General features: G+C 42.2%; 1 protein-coding gene across 1 annotated transcript in view; it reads left to right on the top strand.

Annotated features, from left to right (window-relative positions):
* PLD5 (phospholipase D family member 5) overlaps positions 1-17,589 on the top strand; it is a 262,978-nt gene that overhangs the window by 92,334 nt on the left and 153,055 nt on the right. Inside the window, exon 2 of the mRNA XM_077811874.1 lies at positions 4,445-4,581. Within this exon, the coding sequence (XP_077668000.1) occupies positions 4,445-4,581 (137 nt within the window). The remainder of the gene's footprint in view (positions 1-4,444; positions 4,582-17,589) is intronic.

Raw genomic sequence — 17,589 nt, 5'->3', positions numbered from 1 at the left:
GAGATTCATACTCTTCAAGTCTGCTTGATACAATAAACTCTGGTTTGGGTATTTTCTAGGCAAGAAATTACAGTTACAAGGGTAATAATTGAATATTAATGAAATCAGTAACCGGCAGCAGCAGTTTAGTTTTGTTTTCTTTCTCTGTCTATGTTGTGCAGTTCTTCACATGGTGAAGCTTTAAGGGTAGTGATAGCCACATATAGCACATACCTGCACAATTCATTTGTGCAAATAAGATAATTTACACACTTCATTAATATGTGTAAAACACATGTTCATAGGTAACCTTTAAAAAGTTCACATTTACCCATAGTTACTGAACAGTCGTATCTGAGTTACCACGACAGTATTTTTTACTCTAAGCTTAAGGAAATACAGTTCAACATTTTAATTAGGGCTGTCAAATTATTAAAAAATTAATCACGAGATTAAAAAGTAATCATGATTAATCACTGTTAAACAATAATAGAATACCATTTATTTAAATATTTTTGCATGTTCTCTACATTTTCAAATATATTCATTTCAGTTAGAACACAGAATACCAAGTGTACAGGGCTCACTTTATATTATTACTTTTTATTACAAATATTTGCACTGTAAAAAAGATAAAAGAAATAGTATTTTTCAGTTCACCTCATACAACTACCGTAGTGCAATCTCTTTATCATGAAATGCAACTTACAAATGTAGAATTTTTTTTAACATAACTGCACTCAAAAACAAAACAATGTAAAACTTTAGAGCCTACAGGTCCACTCAGTCCTACTTCTTGTTCAGCTAATCACTAAGATAAACAAGTTTGTTTACATTTAAGGGAGATAATGCTGCCCACTTCTTGTTTACAATGTCACCAGAAAGTGAGAACAGGCATTCGCATGGCACTGTTGTAGCCAACATCACAAGATATTTATGTGCCAGAAGTGCTAAAGAGTCATATATCCCTTCATGCTTTGACCACCATTCCAGAAGACATGTGTCCATGCTGATGACAGGTTCTGCTCGATAATGATCCAAAGCAGAGCGAATTGATCCACATTCATTTTCATCATCTGAGTCAGATGCCACCAACAGAAGGTTGATTTTCTTTTTTGGTGGTTCAGGTTCCATAGTTTCTGCATTGTAGGGTGACCATATTTTCCTATGCTGAATACGGGACACCTGGTAAAATTACTCTTCTTCAAATGAGTTCAACGGCAATCCATCATAATTATGCAGTATAAATATTCAAATTAACATCAAGTTGACTGAGTCCCTGTTTAAAAGAAATATTGTGTAGTTGGATTCTTTTTATTTACCTTTTTGTCTTTAAGGCTTTAGGGTTCACATGCGGAGGGGTGACACACACACCCCTACCCCCACACACACATATGGGGAGAAGTCTCACACACACACTCTCTCTCTCTCCCCCCCACACCTTACACTTCTCTCACGGGGTGGGGGGGTGACTGACCTACTTGACCCTCCCTGCCCAGTACTCTCCACCCTTCATGGTGGGCTGGGCCCCGAGATGGACGCGCCTTTCCTGGTACCTGGCACCACATCTTCCAGAGGCAACACATGGGAGGCACGCAGGGTCACATGCCCCCCCACCCCAGATTTATGCCATGGTTCACACTAGATTGTTGAGGGGAAGGAGTGACCGGGCCTGTGTCTTTGCAGAGCTCATCTCTTCTCCCCACTTCCCCGTGTGGCTGGAAGCAGCTTGTTCCTTCCTGCCCGCACTGTCGAAAGGCAGCTAATACCTCCAGGCTGCTGCTGGCCATGGACGTAACCCAGACTCCTCCTGTCCCCCGGCTACAGTGTGGGCAGGAAGGGGTTAAGCCCTGAGGGAGCATTGTGTACCAGGGCCCAGGGAACCTGACTGCAGGGGCTTCAGCGAACTGGGCCAGAGAGATGGCTCAGCAGAGGAGTCTGCCTAGGGAACGAAGCAGCACTGCACGCCCTGGGGGCAGGACCCAGGGTGGTGAGGGGGTCAGGTGAAGAGGGTGCTAAGCCCTTGCCCTGGGGCTGTGGAGCCTGCAGGTTTGGGGCATGAACAGGCTGAAAATCACTTCCCAGCTCCCCCGCACTCCAGAGCTTAGCAGAGGGGCAGAGAGGCTTCCCCATGCCAGCACTGTGTGGGGCTTTGGCACATGCAGGGCTTGGCTTCTCCTGGTCAGCACCCCAGGCCAGAGAGTCTTGGGCTTTCCCGGGCACTGGCCCAGCCAGAGGTAGTGGGGAAAGGAAGGAGCCTGCTGGCCAGGCTGTTGGTGACCTGAATGCTCCGACCAGGGGCTGGTTCTCCGCACAGCGCTGGGAGCGAGACACGCCCTGCCGGGGAGGATATGGAGGAGCAACAGGGCTGAGGGGGGTGAAGGGGCAAAGCAGGGAGAGGAGTGAGAAGGGGGGTACATAAAAGGCCAATGGGTGGGTAGCAAAAATGACACACAACTGGCTGCTGCCTGGCCGCACTCACCATCCACTGCAGCGTACTGCCAGCACCAGCTGGAAATGGGGTGGGGGAGCATGGCCCTGCTGGCCAGGAACCATAGACTATCAGGGTTGGAAGGGACCTCAGGTCCAATTTGGTCATCTAGTCCAACCCCCTGCTCAAAGCAGGACCAATCCCCAATTTTTGGCCCAGATCCTGAAATGGCCCCCTCAAGGATTGAACTCACAACCCTGGGTTTAGCAGACCAAAGCTCAAACCACTGAGCTATCCCTCCCCCCAAGAGCCAATACGCAGCAGGGTCTGCATTGATGGACCAGCAGGGGGAACGACTTGCCCCGCACGCTGCATCTTCGCCCTGCCACCAGCCTTTCATACCCATCCCCATCATCGGCCACTAGACCGCTCCCCAACGCACCTCTGGTGGGTGGGCGGCTAGTGAGCAGGGATCTAGCCAGCAGCAGGGACCTGCCAGTACTGATGGGGAGGGGAGACAGAAAATATGGGACACTTTGCCGATTTTTAAGAAAAAGTCGGGACACCTGCAGGAGGGCTTAAATATTGGACCGTCCCTTTAAAAACCGCACGTCTGTTCACCCTCCTGCATTGAAGCGTTGCTTTTTTAAGACTTCTGACAGCATGTTTCACACCTCATCCCTCTCAGATTTTGGAAGGCACTTCAAATTCTTAAACCTTAGGTCAAGTCCTGTAGCTATCTTTAGAATTCTCACATTGGTATCTTCTTTGCTTTTTGTCAAATATGTAGTGAAAGTGTTTTTAAATCGAACAACATATGCTGGGTCGTCATCTGAGACTGCCATAACACGAAATATATGGCAGACAGTGGGTAAAACCACAGAGTAGGAGACATACAATTCTCCCCCAAGGAGTTCAGTCACAAATTTAATTGATGTTTTATTTTTTTAAATGTAAATACTTTGCAATGCTAGCTACAAAAATGCCATGCGAATTCCTGTTCTCACTTTCAGGTGACATTGTAAATAAGAAGCAGGCAGCATTATCGCCTGTAAATGTAAACAAACCTGTTTGTCTGAGCAATTGGCTGAAGAAGAAGTAGGACTGAATGGACTTGTAGGCTCTAAAGTTTTACATTGTTTTGTTTTTGTGTGCAGTTATGTAAAAAAAAAAATCCTACATTTGTAAGTTGTATTTCACGGTAAAGAGATTGAACTACAATATTTGTATGAGGTGATTTGAAAAAAATATGATTTCTTTATCTTTCTTATAGTGCAAAAATTTGTAATAAAAATAATAATATAAAGTGAGCACTGTGCACTTTGTATTCTGTTGTAATTTTAAATGAATATATTTGAAAATGTAGAAAAACATCCAAAAATATTTATAATACATTTCCGTTGGCATTCTATTATTGTTTAACAGTGCAATTAAAACTACGATTAATCACGATTACATTTTTAAATCGAGTTAATTTGCTTTGAGTTAATCACTTGAGTTAACTGCAATTAATTGACTGCGCTAATTTTCATGTCAGCTACCACATACAGAAATAGGAAATGCCATTTAGCTCTTCAGCCTTCTTGTGATGACATGTTTGTTTTCAAGTAAACAAACAAAAGCTCTCAAGACTTTTGCAATGCCAAACTGTCAAATATGCCATATCTATGGTGCCTAATCAGAAAAAAGTAATTAATGCAGGAATGGCTATTTTATTGGATAATACATTAATCATGGTATAAATGAAAACTAGTTCTATAATTCTAATGTTGTTTGTGACATGAATTATTTAACAATAACTGATACATTTAATGTAAACTTGAAGATGATACTAAAGGATGGTTTTGAAAGAATATTTTCATCCCAAAATGTGTTTCATGTTGCGAGTTATGTCAGGAATATATTCAAAATGGTTTTAGATCCTATTGAAAAGTGTTAGAATCTCTGTTCATTGACTAAAATGATGCCCACTCCATTAAACTTTATATATATATATATATAAATATTTTTTTAAATCTTCTTAATCTCTTTCAGTCCCAGCAAAAATGCATTGTGATCTTTGCACTGGTGTGCTGCTTTGCGATTCTGGTTGCACTGATATTTTCAGCAGTGGATATAATGGGAGAAGATGAGGATGGACTCTCAGAAAAGAATTGTCAAAATAACTGTCGGTAAGAGGTAACAAACAAAACTTCTCTTTTGGGGCAGGCGAGACATCAATGTGTTTATATAACGATGCTTAATAAAAAAATACATTCCCAGCATGCTATGCTCTTTATTCTATGACATTACAGTTGGTTTGTTAACTCTGGCAAAATAAAGCAGAATAAGAATCCTGAAGCTTTCTCTTTCCCCCTCATACACAGGCAGAATGAATATGAGAGAGCCATAATGTTGTTCTGAAATAGATTATTCTCTTTGGTCATCATCATTGGCACTTTGCAGTTTGGCCACTGACACTGTTGTCAGTTTCTCATAATTCTTCAGTGCACCAGTCTGCACTGACTGTAACCATTTTAATGTTGCTTCTCTTGGAGACTCTTCTGGAAGCTAAATTTTATGCTGTGAAGATGTGACTCTTGGCTTTGACAGTCAGTGCATTGGCCAACCTGAGCCCATACCTGTGAAAGTTCAGAGAATAGGACTGAGGTGGTTCACACAGCTGCTAGATCTGCATATCCCTCTCCCCTGGACTCTATTGAGCAAGACTGACAACATTTTTGCAGCGCTGTTACCTTCAGTGTAACCAGTTTGCTGTTCATTACACCCACACCACTGTGCTTAGGATTTTGGGGAGGGCAAATGAGATGGTTCTTTGTGACACACTCCAAGCATAACTGACTCATATAATGAGAACAAGAGTGGCTGAGGGGGTGGTGGCTATGATGTCTTCTGATCTCACTCAGAGTTCTGTTGAAGTGCAGCCCAGTTGCAAATTCTGTTCAACCCTGGTGATTAGATTAGATAGAGGGCTCTGCCTGGAGCCCTCCATTTGCTCCCCATTTTCAACCCATCCATCTCATGCTTCTTGTCCTCACCATCAAGGCCCTTCACAACTGTTCCCTCTCTACTTATCCACTCTTGTCTTCAGTTGTCTTGCTCAGCGCCTCTCCACGGTGACTGATGCCAGTATTTTCAAGTCATAATCATCTGCTTCTTCCACAACTGTCTCCACTCCTCTTTCCATACCCCATCTTACACATGGAACATCCTCTTGGGTCTTAAGAACACTTCCTTCCCCTCTTCAAAACCCCTCCTCCGAGACCCACTTCTCACATGATGCCTATAGAAATTAGCCAACTGACAATGGCTAGCTACAGAGCCAGTGAGGATAATTAATATGTATTTTAAAAATAGGCAAATACAACCTCGGAATATTTTACCCCTTATATCCAGATTTGCCTTTCTTTGCTGTCTTGGGTTGTGAGATCTGTGGGGCAAAACCCAGCTGGACATAGCTAGCACAGACTGGTCACTGCCATGACATAAATAATAACTGAATTATTATTATTTAGGTTGTTTTTTCACAACTGTAATTGCAAACAAATGGGGCTAAAAATGTACTTTGTGCTTAATCTCTATTTGTGAATAATATTGATCTATATACTATTCTGTGTTAATTGGTACATACCACCCTCTCTTCCTTTCTGGTCAGAGGGCTAGATTCTAATCTTTGCTGGTGTAAATTCAGTTTAAACCCATTGACTCCTAATACGTTTAAAGTCAATGGGATTTCTCTGCAATTACAGTGATGAAATTGAAATCAGACTTTGTCTTTCACTGCATGATCTAACTGCTAATACTTGGCCCAGAAAACACACCGATGCTGTCTGTAATTTGCCCAAGGTATTTCTAATAGCATCTGTCACTACAGTATCCAAAGTGCTGACCACCTGCTAACATGGATTGTGATCCTATCCTCCTGGATGTGATGAAATTGGGCACCCTTATGTATTTAACATATTGCAGACTTAACTAATGTGGTGCAAGATCAGTTGCTGTTCCATGGCATATCATTACTATGTTGGGTAAGCACTTTGAAAAAGTAAGGCAAGAATTATTGAATTTTTATATTTCAGCTGTCTGAGTACTTTTGCTGAAATTCAGGAGCTGCAGTTTACATGTGCAGACTGGTGAAAAATCCAAAGCTCCCTTTTCTAGATGGAATTAATGTGCAGTGTAAGATTGTGTATGTTCTTTGACTCAAGTTTGTCTTTTAAATAGCTCAAGCATCCTAGAGATTGTGTAGGGGAGATGCTGCTGTTGCTCGGATGAAAATCTCAAAGTTTTGTTTAAGGTTTATGTCTCTTTTGGAAGTCATCTTCAACTTTGAGATTTTTAGCATAATTTGTCTTGAGAGAATTCTGATATAAAAAAAACAAACAAACTACTTATTCCAAAAAAATCAGCAAAGTGAAAACAAAGATTTTTGCCTCGTTTTCTTGGTGTTGGTCTCCTTTTTTATAGCTACCGAGAGGGATCAGGATATTATCAGCCCCATTTAGGAATGTTTTTTGTAGCATTTATAAATAAGAAGACTAATCTGTGAGTCTCAGATCTCTTCTGCAAAAAGCATTTCTATGTAACCTACATAAAATGGCTATTTGTGAATATAAATTCTCTAGCTAGGATGCTTCCTTCACATCAGGCATGTCTTCGGTTAATCATTTCATTTTTATTGTGCAAAGACATTTATTGGGTACCTTGCACAGATCGTCTCAGTCTTCACTGTTTTTTGCATTCTTGTTGGGAGTCTGTGTAACAAACATATGTCAAGAGAGTGATGCAGTATGCTATTAATTTGGTATTTTTATAGGACTACAGAACAGATTTTGCTCAGTATATTAAAAGGTCATAAAAGAAGCATTTTTGAACAAAATGTGAAATATATATGAGTATATTATTTGCATTCTTTGAGCCACCCACTGGTGACCGGGATCTTGCTGAAAGTGAGGTCATTCGTGACCCTAGCAACATAGGGTCAGATTGTTACAGGCTGCAAGCCAGTTTCGTTCGGCTGGTTTAGTAATTGGAAAAGGTTTAATGTGTGTTATTTTAAAAAATATGTTTAATTTTTAAAACACTGAAGGTCATTTCATTGTTCCTTAATTTCCACACTTCTAAAATGGCCCACTTCCCAAGCCTCTGGATGCATTTGCATCTTTAAAAAAGCAGTTAATTAAAAAATACAAACATCCTGATAACAATTAAGAGAAAATAGACACTGCCAAAATTAATTACCAACCAGCATCATAAAGAGGAAAAATTGAAAATACCATCTCCATCCAACTGCAAAATAGTCTTTTTCAGGCACTGTTAATTACGAAAATAAGTATATCCATTTTGCTAAGTGCAGCATTCTGAAAGCTCTAAGAAAATAAGCACTTCTTGTTGGGCCAAATCCTAGAGATGCTGAGAGCCTGTATCTCCCACTGAAGTCAACAGACACGAGCACGGAAAACTATATTCGGGCTAATGCCTGAAGAACAGATAGGCCATGCCACCTGATCTGAAGATCAATAAACTCGGGCTCTGGCAAACCAATAAAACCAGCTGATTCTGAGTTCATCAGAAATGCCCTGCTGTTGGCTTCAAAGTTTAGATCAGAACTGTTAACAGAAAGGCTGCAGCTGAACTCAATTGATAGGTATAACTGTATTAAACCAGATGTAAGACATTCTTTTCTAATCTCTTCCACTGACTCTCACACTGGTGCAGATATACTCTTTATAATTAAAATGATTATTTTCAATTCAGTTGGACCAGTTCCGGAGAGGTGCTGAGCACCTGTGATGCCTGTTGACTGCAGTGGAAGATGTGGGCTTTCAGAACTTCTAGGATTTGGCCCAATGAGATGTAATTGTTTCGTTATGAACTTTCAGGATGCCTTGCTTAGAAAAACAGATATAGTTGTCATTTTAAATCATTTTTATTGAAATTAATAACATGAATTTGCACTTTGAGAGTGGAAAAATAGAAGTCCATTAACAAAATCAGTCATATCAGGTTAGAAAGTTTGTTGTAGTTTGCGTGTTGTTTTTTATTACAAATTTTTCTACAGAGACACACATAGGAATATTGTTGAGAGGCACTGACAGATGCAGCTGGTTAAGAGGAGATGCTTAGCAGTCTGGGAACTCTTGCTGTGGGTCCATTAAGCAGTGCATCTATAAAATTAGATTATTGTAATTTGAAGATAGTACTCTTTAATGTCAGAACCATTATTAATAAATCTTGGTTAGTTTGTGATGTGCTGTTAGCCAAGACATTACTGCCTTACTGAAACTGGCTGGTAATTCTACAGTGGAATTATCCAGGGGAAAAACAAAGGCAGATCATAATAGCAAAAAATGGTCTTTGTGTCTCAGCTGTCTAAACCGAGGTGTCACAAGAAACCTTGATCCAGTCCCTACAGCATCATCTGTTCAATATGAGTCATCTTCTCCTCTGTGCTGGTGACAGAGGCTGCTGGGGCTCCTGCAGGGCATGGGGCAACTTTATCTCTCCAGATTTCCACTGTCTGTCTGGAGAGCCTCTAGAATGGCAGCAGCAGTTGGCTTAGGTGGCTGACTGCTCCCTTCAGTAGCTCTTTGGAAGCAGTGTGGAAGAGAAATAGAGTGGAAAATAAGCTATGTGGAGCCTTTGCCCATGTTTCTAAGGGCATGGTGGAGGGGTATGGTGGTTAATTTTTTGATTTGTTTGTTTTGAGAGCTCGCTTGTGTGTGATGGGTGGAGGCAAGTGATTTTTGGAAATCTGCCTTTGTGTGGGGGTCTGGGGTGTATTTGCTTTGAAGGAAATTTGCCTCTGTGTTTGTGCACGGGGTGGTGCTTTTTAGGATATGTCTGCACAGCAGCTGGAAGGATGCTGCCCAGAGCGGCTACTACACAGACACGTGCTAGCTCTGCTTGAGCGAGTGCACTAAAAATAGCAGTATGGCTGCGGAGGCATGGGCAATGGCTCAGGCTACACACACAAGTACGTACCTAAGCAGTCAGGCTGGTTTGTACTCAGGGAACTAACCTGAGTTACCACACATGCTGCCGCAGCCACTCTGCTATGGTGTTGTGTTTGAAGAAGATTACTACATTAATGCAAACTAGGTACCTTTTAGTTCACACTGACGCCATCCAGAAGTGGGAGTTACAGTGCAGCACTCTGGTGTACACTGGCATTCACAGCCCTGTAGTACAACCTGCAGGGCAGTGTAGACATAGTCTAGGAAGGATGGGATAGCCTCCTGCCATTTCCCACACTGGCTTTGAAAATTGATGGGACCATCACTGCATGAGTATTTATATATCCTTTAGATTCCTTGTATCATTTCAAATGCACCTGTGGATGCACTGAATCTTTGTTGGGATGCTGCTAGGTTCTAGGATTCAATAATATCCTGGGGCAGTGAGTTCCACAGCTAAAATAAAATATTTTAAATACACTATATTTGTTCTCTTGTTCTTGTATTCTGAGAAGATAAATAGAAGTCTATGGCTTATTTTTTCTGTTGTTTTTATAAACCTCTTATGTATGTCCTCTCTACTATAAACTAAAGCAAGGTTTTATGACATTAAGTGAGCAGACTGTAGTGCTTGCTTCCATGGCTTTGTCATGTTGTGTCTCTGATAAATTGTGATGATCCGGGGAGAGGAGTGAGATTTTCTCTAGCACTGCATGAGTTCTACAAGTTTGGTGGGGGGGTTTATTTATTGGTTTTAATTTTAACATACAAAATGTGACAGGCATAATAATAGACTGTCTAAACAGAGCAGGGTTTTCATGATTTTGAAAACATGCCTGTTATATATGCCTGTCAAACTTTCTGTTTACCATACACTTAAGCCAGTCAGCATAAAAATGCCTTCTCCCGTTTTGGGGGATGAGTTGTAAAACTCCTTGTTTTTAAAATTACCCTTATGGCCTGCCATCATCATTATTTTTCCCCCAGTAACAAAAAGAGTCCTATGGCTTGGATACTGCAAAGAGCTGGGTGCCTCCTGCAAGCTGGTCAGCATCTCAAGCCCCCGTTGTATTGACAGGGAATTGAAGATGCTCAGCACCTCAGTGGAGGTGGTTTAGAACCTTGCAGGTGTCGACCAGTAAGCAGCTGTGTTTTTTTATTTTTAAGAAGATGTATGAAAACAGAATGCCTATTGATATTAACGATAATCCTGTAACTTTAGAGTGTACATTGCTCTGTCTTCTCTAGCCATATAACCAAATTCAGGGTATAGGGTTTCATTTTTCTAGTCCAATCCTATGCAAAACATTTTCAAAAAGGAGAAAATAAAAGTAAAAAAGTTTACCAAGGTGCCTAGCTCAAGGCCTGATCCAACTCCCATTAATGTCAATAAAAAGACTATCATTGGTTCAATTGTGGGAGCAAGACTGGGCCTTAATTAGTTTTCTCTGAATTCATGAATCACTGTCTTCCTCAGAGTCCCGGCTGAACCTAGTGTTCTCCCCCTGAGTTTATTAAGATGAAGTGCTGGTTTAGTGCTTTCCAAAGTGTAAGTTTTTCTTATTATTCTGCACACCCCACCTGGCTGGGGACAAAAGGGACATTTCTGTGTTGTTTTCTTGGGACTTTTTTTTTTTTTTTAAGAGTGTGAGCAAGGTTTGAATGAGCTCTCCCCTGGTAGCTAATGATGAGCTGGGGGGGAAATGCTTCAGGGCCAGACTATATTTACACCTACTCTGCCTAGGTATGAGCAGACGGAGCTATGTTGCCCAAGTGATCAGTTTTGGCTGATTTTGGGTTACAAATCACATTAGTATTGAATACAGGGGTAATGAAATGTTGGCTTCCTCATTCTGTGAGTAAAGGGCAACAGAACTGCACTCAGCCTGTTCTGATGGCGGGGGCTCATCCTCAACTGAACTGAACTTGCTAATCAGGGGGTTCAGATGCTAGATCCCAGTGGAGGGAGAGAGGACGGGAGCAGGTGTTTCTGTCTGGTGGTGTGGGCTTTGCCTGAGTCATAGGGACCATTTGACCTGCTCCTCTCCAGTGTTTAAAGACAGAGCTGATTAGTCTTATTCGATAGTCTTTTGTTTTGTTAAGTGCTCACCAGAGCTGAAATCACTGATAAGCAGGTTTAAGTGTTAAGCCTTAGGCCTGCTGCGGGACAGTGTTTCTGTGAGACAGCCCAGCCCGCACTAGCAGTGAGGTTTCCCCACTAGCTTCTGAAATCACGGAGAGCGGGATGGAATTTCAAGAGATTGACTTGCAGAGGCAGGTGGTGATTGCACAGGGCCGTTGGCAATGGAGCAGACAACGGGATGGTGGAGTGAATGATGGCACAACAAATGACAGCAGCAGAGTGAATACCGGTACAGCAGAGGCAGCATGCAGCAACCCAGAGTGAACAGCAGCAACCATGAGCCCATTGCAGTAGCAGCAGCAGGGGCATTGTTCAATGTTCCTTCCCCCCCACCCCCTGCCAGGTGGGAGGTGAACTCAGGTGAATGCACCTGTGAGCTCTGGGTCTTCGCTGACCAAGGACAGCAGCTGTGAGTGGAGTGTGGTGTGTTAAGGGGACATTTGTTTGTTGGACTTTCACACTGCAAGGTAAGAAACGGAGGCAAAGGACACTGCCCAATGTACTCTGAGGTGGGAGTTTTGCTCATGGTCAGATGTGTTCAAATCGTGGTTGTGGTGTGTTCCCAAATTAATGCCAGGTTCCTTTCCCCTTTTTATTTAGTTTTTCTCTGCTATGCACAGACTCGGTGCATGCGAGTGGGGAAGTATTGCCCCTTAGAGGCGCCCAGGGATGGTGTTTAATTTTCCCAGATTACTGGGTTGGGGCTCAAGCCAGTTCTGTGTTGTATTGTTAAGAGGGACCCCTGGATATTGAACCCAGCCCTTGTTGCAGCTGACTCCACCTGGCCGAAGGGTTACAACAGTATTTGGTTCAATTCTCTGCTCTGCGTTTGTGGACTCTGGTCAGGGGAAATCTTGTCACCTTGAGAAAGTAGGTCCCTATCTCTTTGTAGATCAATGTGTTCAGTTTATGGGGGTCTTTTTATCCTGCTTTGTGGCCGGTGACCCACTTGTCCAGATTAAACTTCCTACATAAATCTTTAGTATTGTTCTCTAAGGAAATGACATTAGTTGCAGTTAAAATTTCCATTAGAATCTTTGAATTTTTGTTCTGCCCCAAGGTTCTTTGACTGTTCAACCAAGGCTTATTCTTTGCCTATGATTCCAGGCACCATCTGCCAATGACACCATTTATTTTTAATCACTTCTCCACCATTAGAGCAATGAATCAAAGAGGAATGTGCCATAGTTTAGATTTAGTCTTGTTTATTGCTCATATAATGAGCTCTGAGTTTAAATGTAGGGCTAGGCTATGTCTAATCCCAGAATGCTTCATGGCATTCCCCCTTGAGCAGTGTGCTCCTAAACTAAGCAGAGCTGGATGAAGACAATCCCAGGCCCTTAGGTTTATGATGACATGGTGCCTCCTGTGACTGGCTCACTTACCACTCGGAGTGCGGTGCCAAGGAGCTGCCGTCCCAAAGGAGTAAAAGCAGTGTCATGGAGCCCCCTTATCCACCCCCAAAAAAGACTGCTGCCAAAATCAGGCTAGGAATAACCTAATCAGCAAATTAGCTGGTTTGACAAGGAGCGCAGGGGTGCTGGCGCACAGACACTTCACACATCAGCCCTGGTGCTGTGCTGTTCCTCAGCGGAATTCTGACTGGTGTCGTTCACCTCACACTAAATTGGTCAATATTGAATTGAACTCAAACATGATCATCATCACAAGCATAATCCATCCCACTCGTGTTCCACTGGCTACCAGTTCCGAGCAACACATTCATCACAGGGAGTCTACAGCCAGACAGATGGAAAAGCTACATGCCAATCCAGGTCTCCCACAGTACACGGATACTTTCAGTCACCCCAGAGCATGACTTACGTTGAGGCACCCATCGTAGTCTCAACTGCCAGATCGGAATCTGTCAGCAGCAACCCTATGGCGTGATGAGTGGCCAGCTAAAGATGTTTGGAATGGTTTCCTTGTTGCTGATCTGATGGTTCAGCCACCAGGATTTGACCTGCCATGTCACCTTTGGTCTCTGCTGAACAGGTTTTGAACTTCCACACAAGGAGTCTGTGTGATGACCCACTTTGTGAATGTGTGTTATCTGTCAGTCAATGGCACATGTTGTCGATGAATGTCAACTAACCAGACTTCATGGTGGCCTTAGGTCCCTTCAGTCTGCTGATGAAGCTGCTGTTGGGTGGTTTGGGAAGCACCGCAAATGTGAGAAGACGACAAATCTACCCCATGAGCAGCAGCAGAGTTCCCCTCTCCACTGGAGAGCAAGAATGGTGGCAGGGGGACTCGTTTGGGTGATGGGATAAATCCTGGAATATGTATCTGCTTGGTTGGGTGAGCTGGACCCACTGCACCCTTATCTTCCTGCCACACACACGTCCCTCTGCTGGGGGTCTTGGAGTTAACACTCCATTTGAGATGCGTGGGGCAGTTAGCCCCTCTCAGAGGTGTTTTGTCAGGCTGTCTGCAGATATTTCTGCTTCAGTTACACTGGGTCACATTTTCAAGCTTTTCTTTGCAGCTATGAGCACTAGGAAATTTCTTTTCTCCCCTTAAATTAAAGTGTGGAATCTGATGTAATTGCCTGACTCCAGGTGCCAGGGCCATAAGCATTAAAAACAAGCACAAAGTATTTAGGAAGGAAAGATCAAATACAAAATGGGGAATAACTGGCTAGGTGTCATATTGCTGAAAACAACCTGAGGATTATAGCAGATCACAGATTAAACAAGGCAACAATATGATGCAACTACAAAAAAGGATAGTACTCTGGGTTGTATTAACAGAAGTGTTGTATGTAAGACATGGGACATAATTGTCCCACTCTACCCCACACTGGTGAGGCCTCAACTACAGTACTGCGTCCATTTTAAGAAAGATGTGTACAAACTGTAGAGTCCAGAGGAGAGCAACAAAAATGATAAAAAAATTTAGAGAACCTGACCTATGAGGGAAGGCTAAATAAACTGGACATGTTTATCCTTGAAGAAAAAAAAATGAGGGAGGACCTGATATTTCTTCAAATATGAGAGAGGCTCCCATAAAGAGGATATAGTGATCAACTGTTCTCAGTTGTCCACTGAAGGTAGGACAAGAACTAATTAGAGTGTAATATGCAGCAAGAAAGATTCAGGTGAGATCTTAGGAAAAACTTTGTAATTGTAAGGATGGATAAACTCTGGAATAGACTTCCAAGAGAGGTTGTGGGATCCCCATCACTGGAAGTTTTTAAGAACAGGTTAGACAAAAACCTGTCAGGAATGGTCTAGATTACCTGGTCCTGCCAGTGTAGGGGCTTGACTCGATGACCTTTAAAGGTTCTTGCCAGCCCTGCATATCTAGGAAGCAATGATTAGTTTAGCTGGGCACTGCTGTCACCAGGGGCTGTCCCTTAAAGGCATAACCATTCAAGATGGCAGACCCAGATTAAAACTCTTAGTCCCCATCCCCTTAAAGCATTTTAAACTAATACTTTTGTTAATTAAAGATAAATTTAGTTGCTACAATCAATGACGCCCTGGTACTTCTGATCCCTTCTTGTCTTGTCTGTGGAAAAAAAGACCATTTAGAGGTCTTGGTCCATGTGGCAGGGCAGGGGTAAAACCCCCTTTAAAGCCCTGCCAAAATGCTGGCTGCAGACCGTCTCTGGTCAAAAGGCCAGGTAGAGAGACATGGGTATGCAGCAGGGAGCCCAGCTGCAAGCCCTAATGAGGGCTAGCTCAGAGCAACAAGCTGGGCCAAGTGGGAACAGCTGAGCTAAAGACTGGGAGGACTATAAAAGCCCTGGGAAAATCTCAGTGACGGGGTGGCCAGGGAGGAGACAGGAGGGCTGTTTCTCTGTCTCTTTACCTACTGGAAGGAACCTCAAGGGCCAGAAGACCCTGGGAGGGGTCTGTGGTGTGATTGTTGTTGGGGGAATCAGGACTGCAGAAGAACACTGTAAATAAAAACACAAAGGTGAAACCACTGACGAAGGTGGTGGGACTCGTTTTTATACCAGCCTAAACACAGGGTGCAGGCACAAAAGTGGGAGTGCCGGCATAGACCCTGTGACAGTCCACTATATTACCAAAACTGTTGGTTTTTTCTTTCATCTGGAGCCATTTTTTCCCACAAATGAAATCTCTTCCTGTCATCCTGACTTTAAAAATATCTTAAGAAATTCTAGCTAGCAAACACCCATCTGATGACCATCTCTTTTTTTCCTCTGTCTGATGACATATGCTTTCCTGAAATGCTTGGAGTGGCAAATCTTATCTTTGACAACATCATATTTGATTAGTGTCAAAGTTGGTTTCATTCTGCACATAGTACTGAAATGGTTCTTCACATGGCCATTGGTGATCTGCCTGGCCTCCAGCAAGAAGGGGAGAACTTACCTTGCCTCTGTGGCTGGCTGTGTGATGTATGTTAAATGGCACTAGCTTGGATTCCTAGAAAAGAGCAAGGTCTCTTTAACCCTTGCAGCTCTCAGGATGAATACACTGCATTCATACAGGAGCACAGATGATACCTGGAGCTCTCTTGTCAGTTAGAGTAGACTCTGGCTGGAATATAGCTAAACTCATCTATCATGTAGCTCATCTATCTTGATTGATCCCTCAGCATCATTCTTTATACTCACTGTTTAGAATTGCTTTACGCTATTCTTTGTCACTTGGTGGGTATCTCCTTTTGTCGTTTGACTTGAGTCAATGTCTAACATGATAGTTTTGTTTTTACTGTTTGAGTACTGGAGAAAAATATATGAAAACTAATAGCTTAGAGATATGAAACATGCACAAATACTTGCCAAAAGTTTAAATGTAAAGTTCTTTATTATAATAGCTAAAATGTATTATATTTTAATATGAACAATTTTAAGATTTTTTGAAAACTAATTTTACACAAATGTTTCTCTTCCAAAATCATCAGTGCTGTTTATATATACGGTGAACTCTGCCTTTTATGTGATCACTAAAAAGAATGACAAAACTCTGTGAAGACGAATAGCTAACATTTAGGGTACTAGCTGGAGACTTGGGAGACCCAGATTCAAGTCCCTGCTTGGCCACAAACTTGCTGTGTGACCTTGGAATAATGTATCCAGTTCTGGTGTCAACAAGAAAGATGTAGATAAACTGGAGAAGGTTTAGAGAAGAGCCACAGGAATGGCTAAAGGATTGGAAAAACATGCCTTGTAGTGACTAAGCTCTTTCAGTCTATCTGGTTAGCTTAATAAAGAGAAGGTTAAGGGGTGACTTGATCACAGTCTATAAGTACCTTCATGGGAAATGAGAACTTGAAAATGGGCTCTTCAATCTAGCAGACAAAGCTATATCATCATCCCATGGCTGGAGGCTGAAGCTAGACAAATTCAGACTAGAAATAAGACACAATTTTTTAACAGGGTAATTAACCAGTGGAACAATTTACCAGAAGTTGTGGTCGATTCTCCATCACTGGAAATCTTTCGATCACAAATTGATTTTTTCTAAAAGATATGGTCTAGTTCGAACAGGAATTAATTTGGAGAAGTTCTATGCTGTGTGACAGAAAGGAGTCACACTAGATGATCACAGTGGTCTCTTCTGTCCTTAGTCGTCTTGTACCTCATTTTTTCATCCGTAAAATGGGGATGACAGGGAAGTAAGTACTGTTTCATGGGGGTGATGTGAGCATAAATTGCTCTGATGTGGGCCATACAGATACCTAAGGTAGATAGAAAAATCAGTTCCAAACAGAGGTGAATGCCTAATAAAGGCAGAGTAGAACTGTATTCGGTACATTTGAGGATATTTTTGGTACTGTCTCTAAAGACAGGAGGTTTCCTATTAAAAGATACTTCACAGATTTCACTGTACAGAGCAGTTATTAGTATCTCAGTTAACGCTATTTAATAGACTCTGAAAGAGTATTACTGCCCAACTGCTTAGGGCTAAAATATGGGCCAATAATAGGAATAGTAATGATACCTTTGCAGCGTATAGATTATGTGCAACTCTTTAGGGGTGCTCATTCTACTCTCCCTGCATTGACCAGAGTCTGACCCATCGATTCTCCCCTCTCCCTCTCAGTTCTTAATGGCATCTAAATCAACATAGACTTGCCATAATTAATCCCTAATTTTATTA

The sequence above is a fragment of the Eretmochelys imbricata genome, chromosome 3 (assembly GCF_965152235.1).
Source record: "Eretmochelys imbricata isolate rEreImb1 chromosome 3, rEreImb1.hap1, whole genome shotgun sequence".
Classification (NCBI taxonomy): Eukaryota; Metazoa; Chordata; order Testudines; family Cheloniidae; genus Eretmochelys; species Eretmochelys imbricata.
The sequence above is the reverse complement of the archived record's forward strand: the minus strand, read 5'-3'. Positions and strand labels throughout refer to the sequence as shown.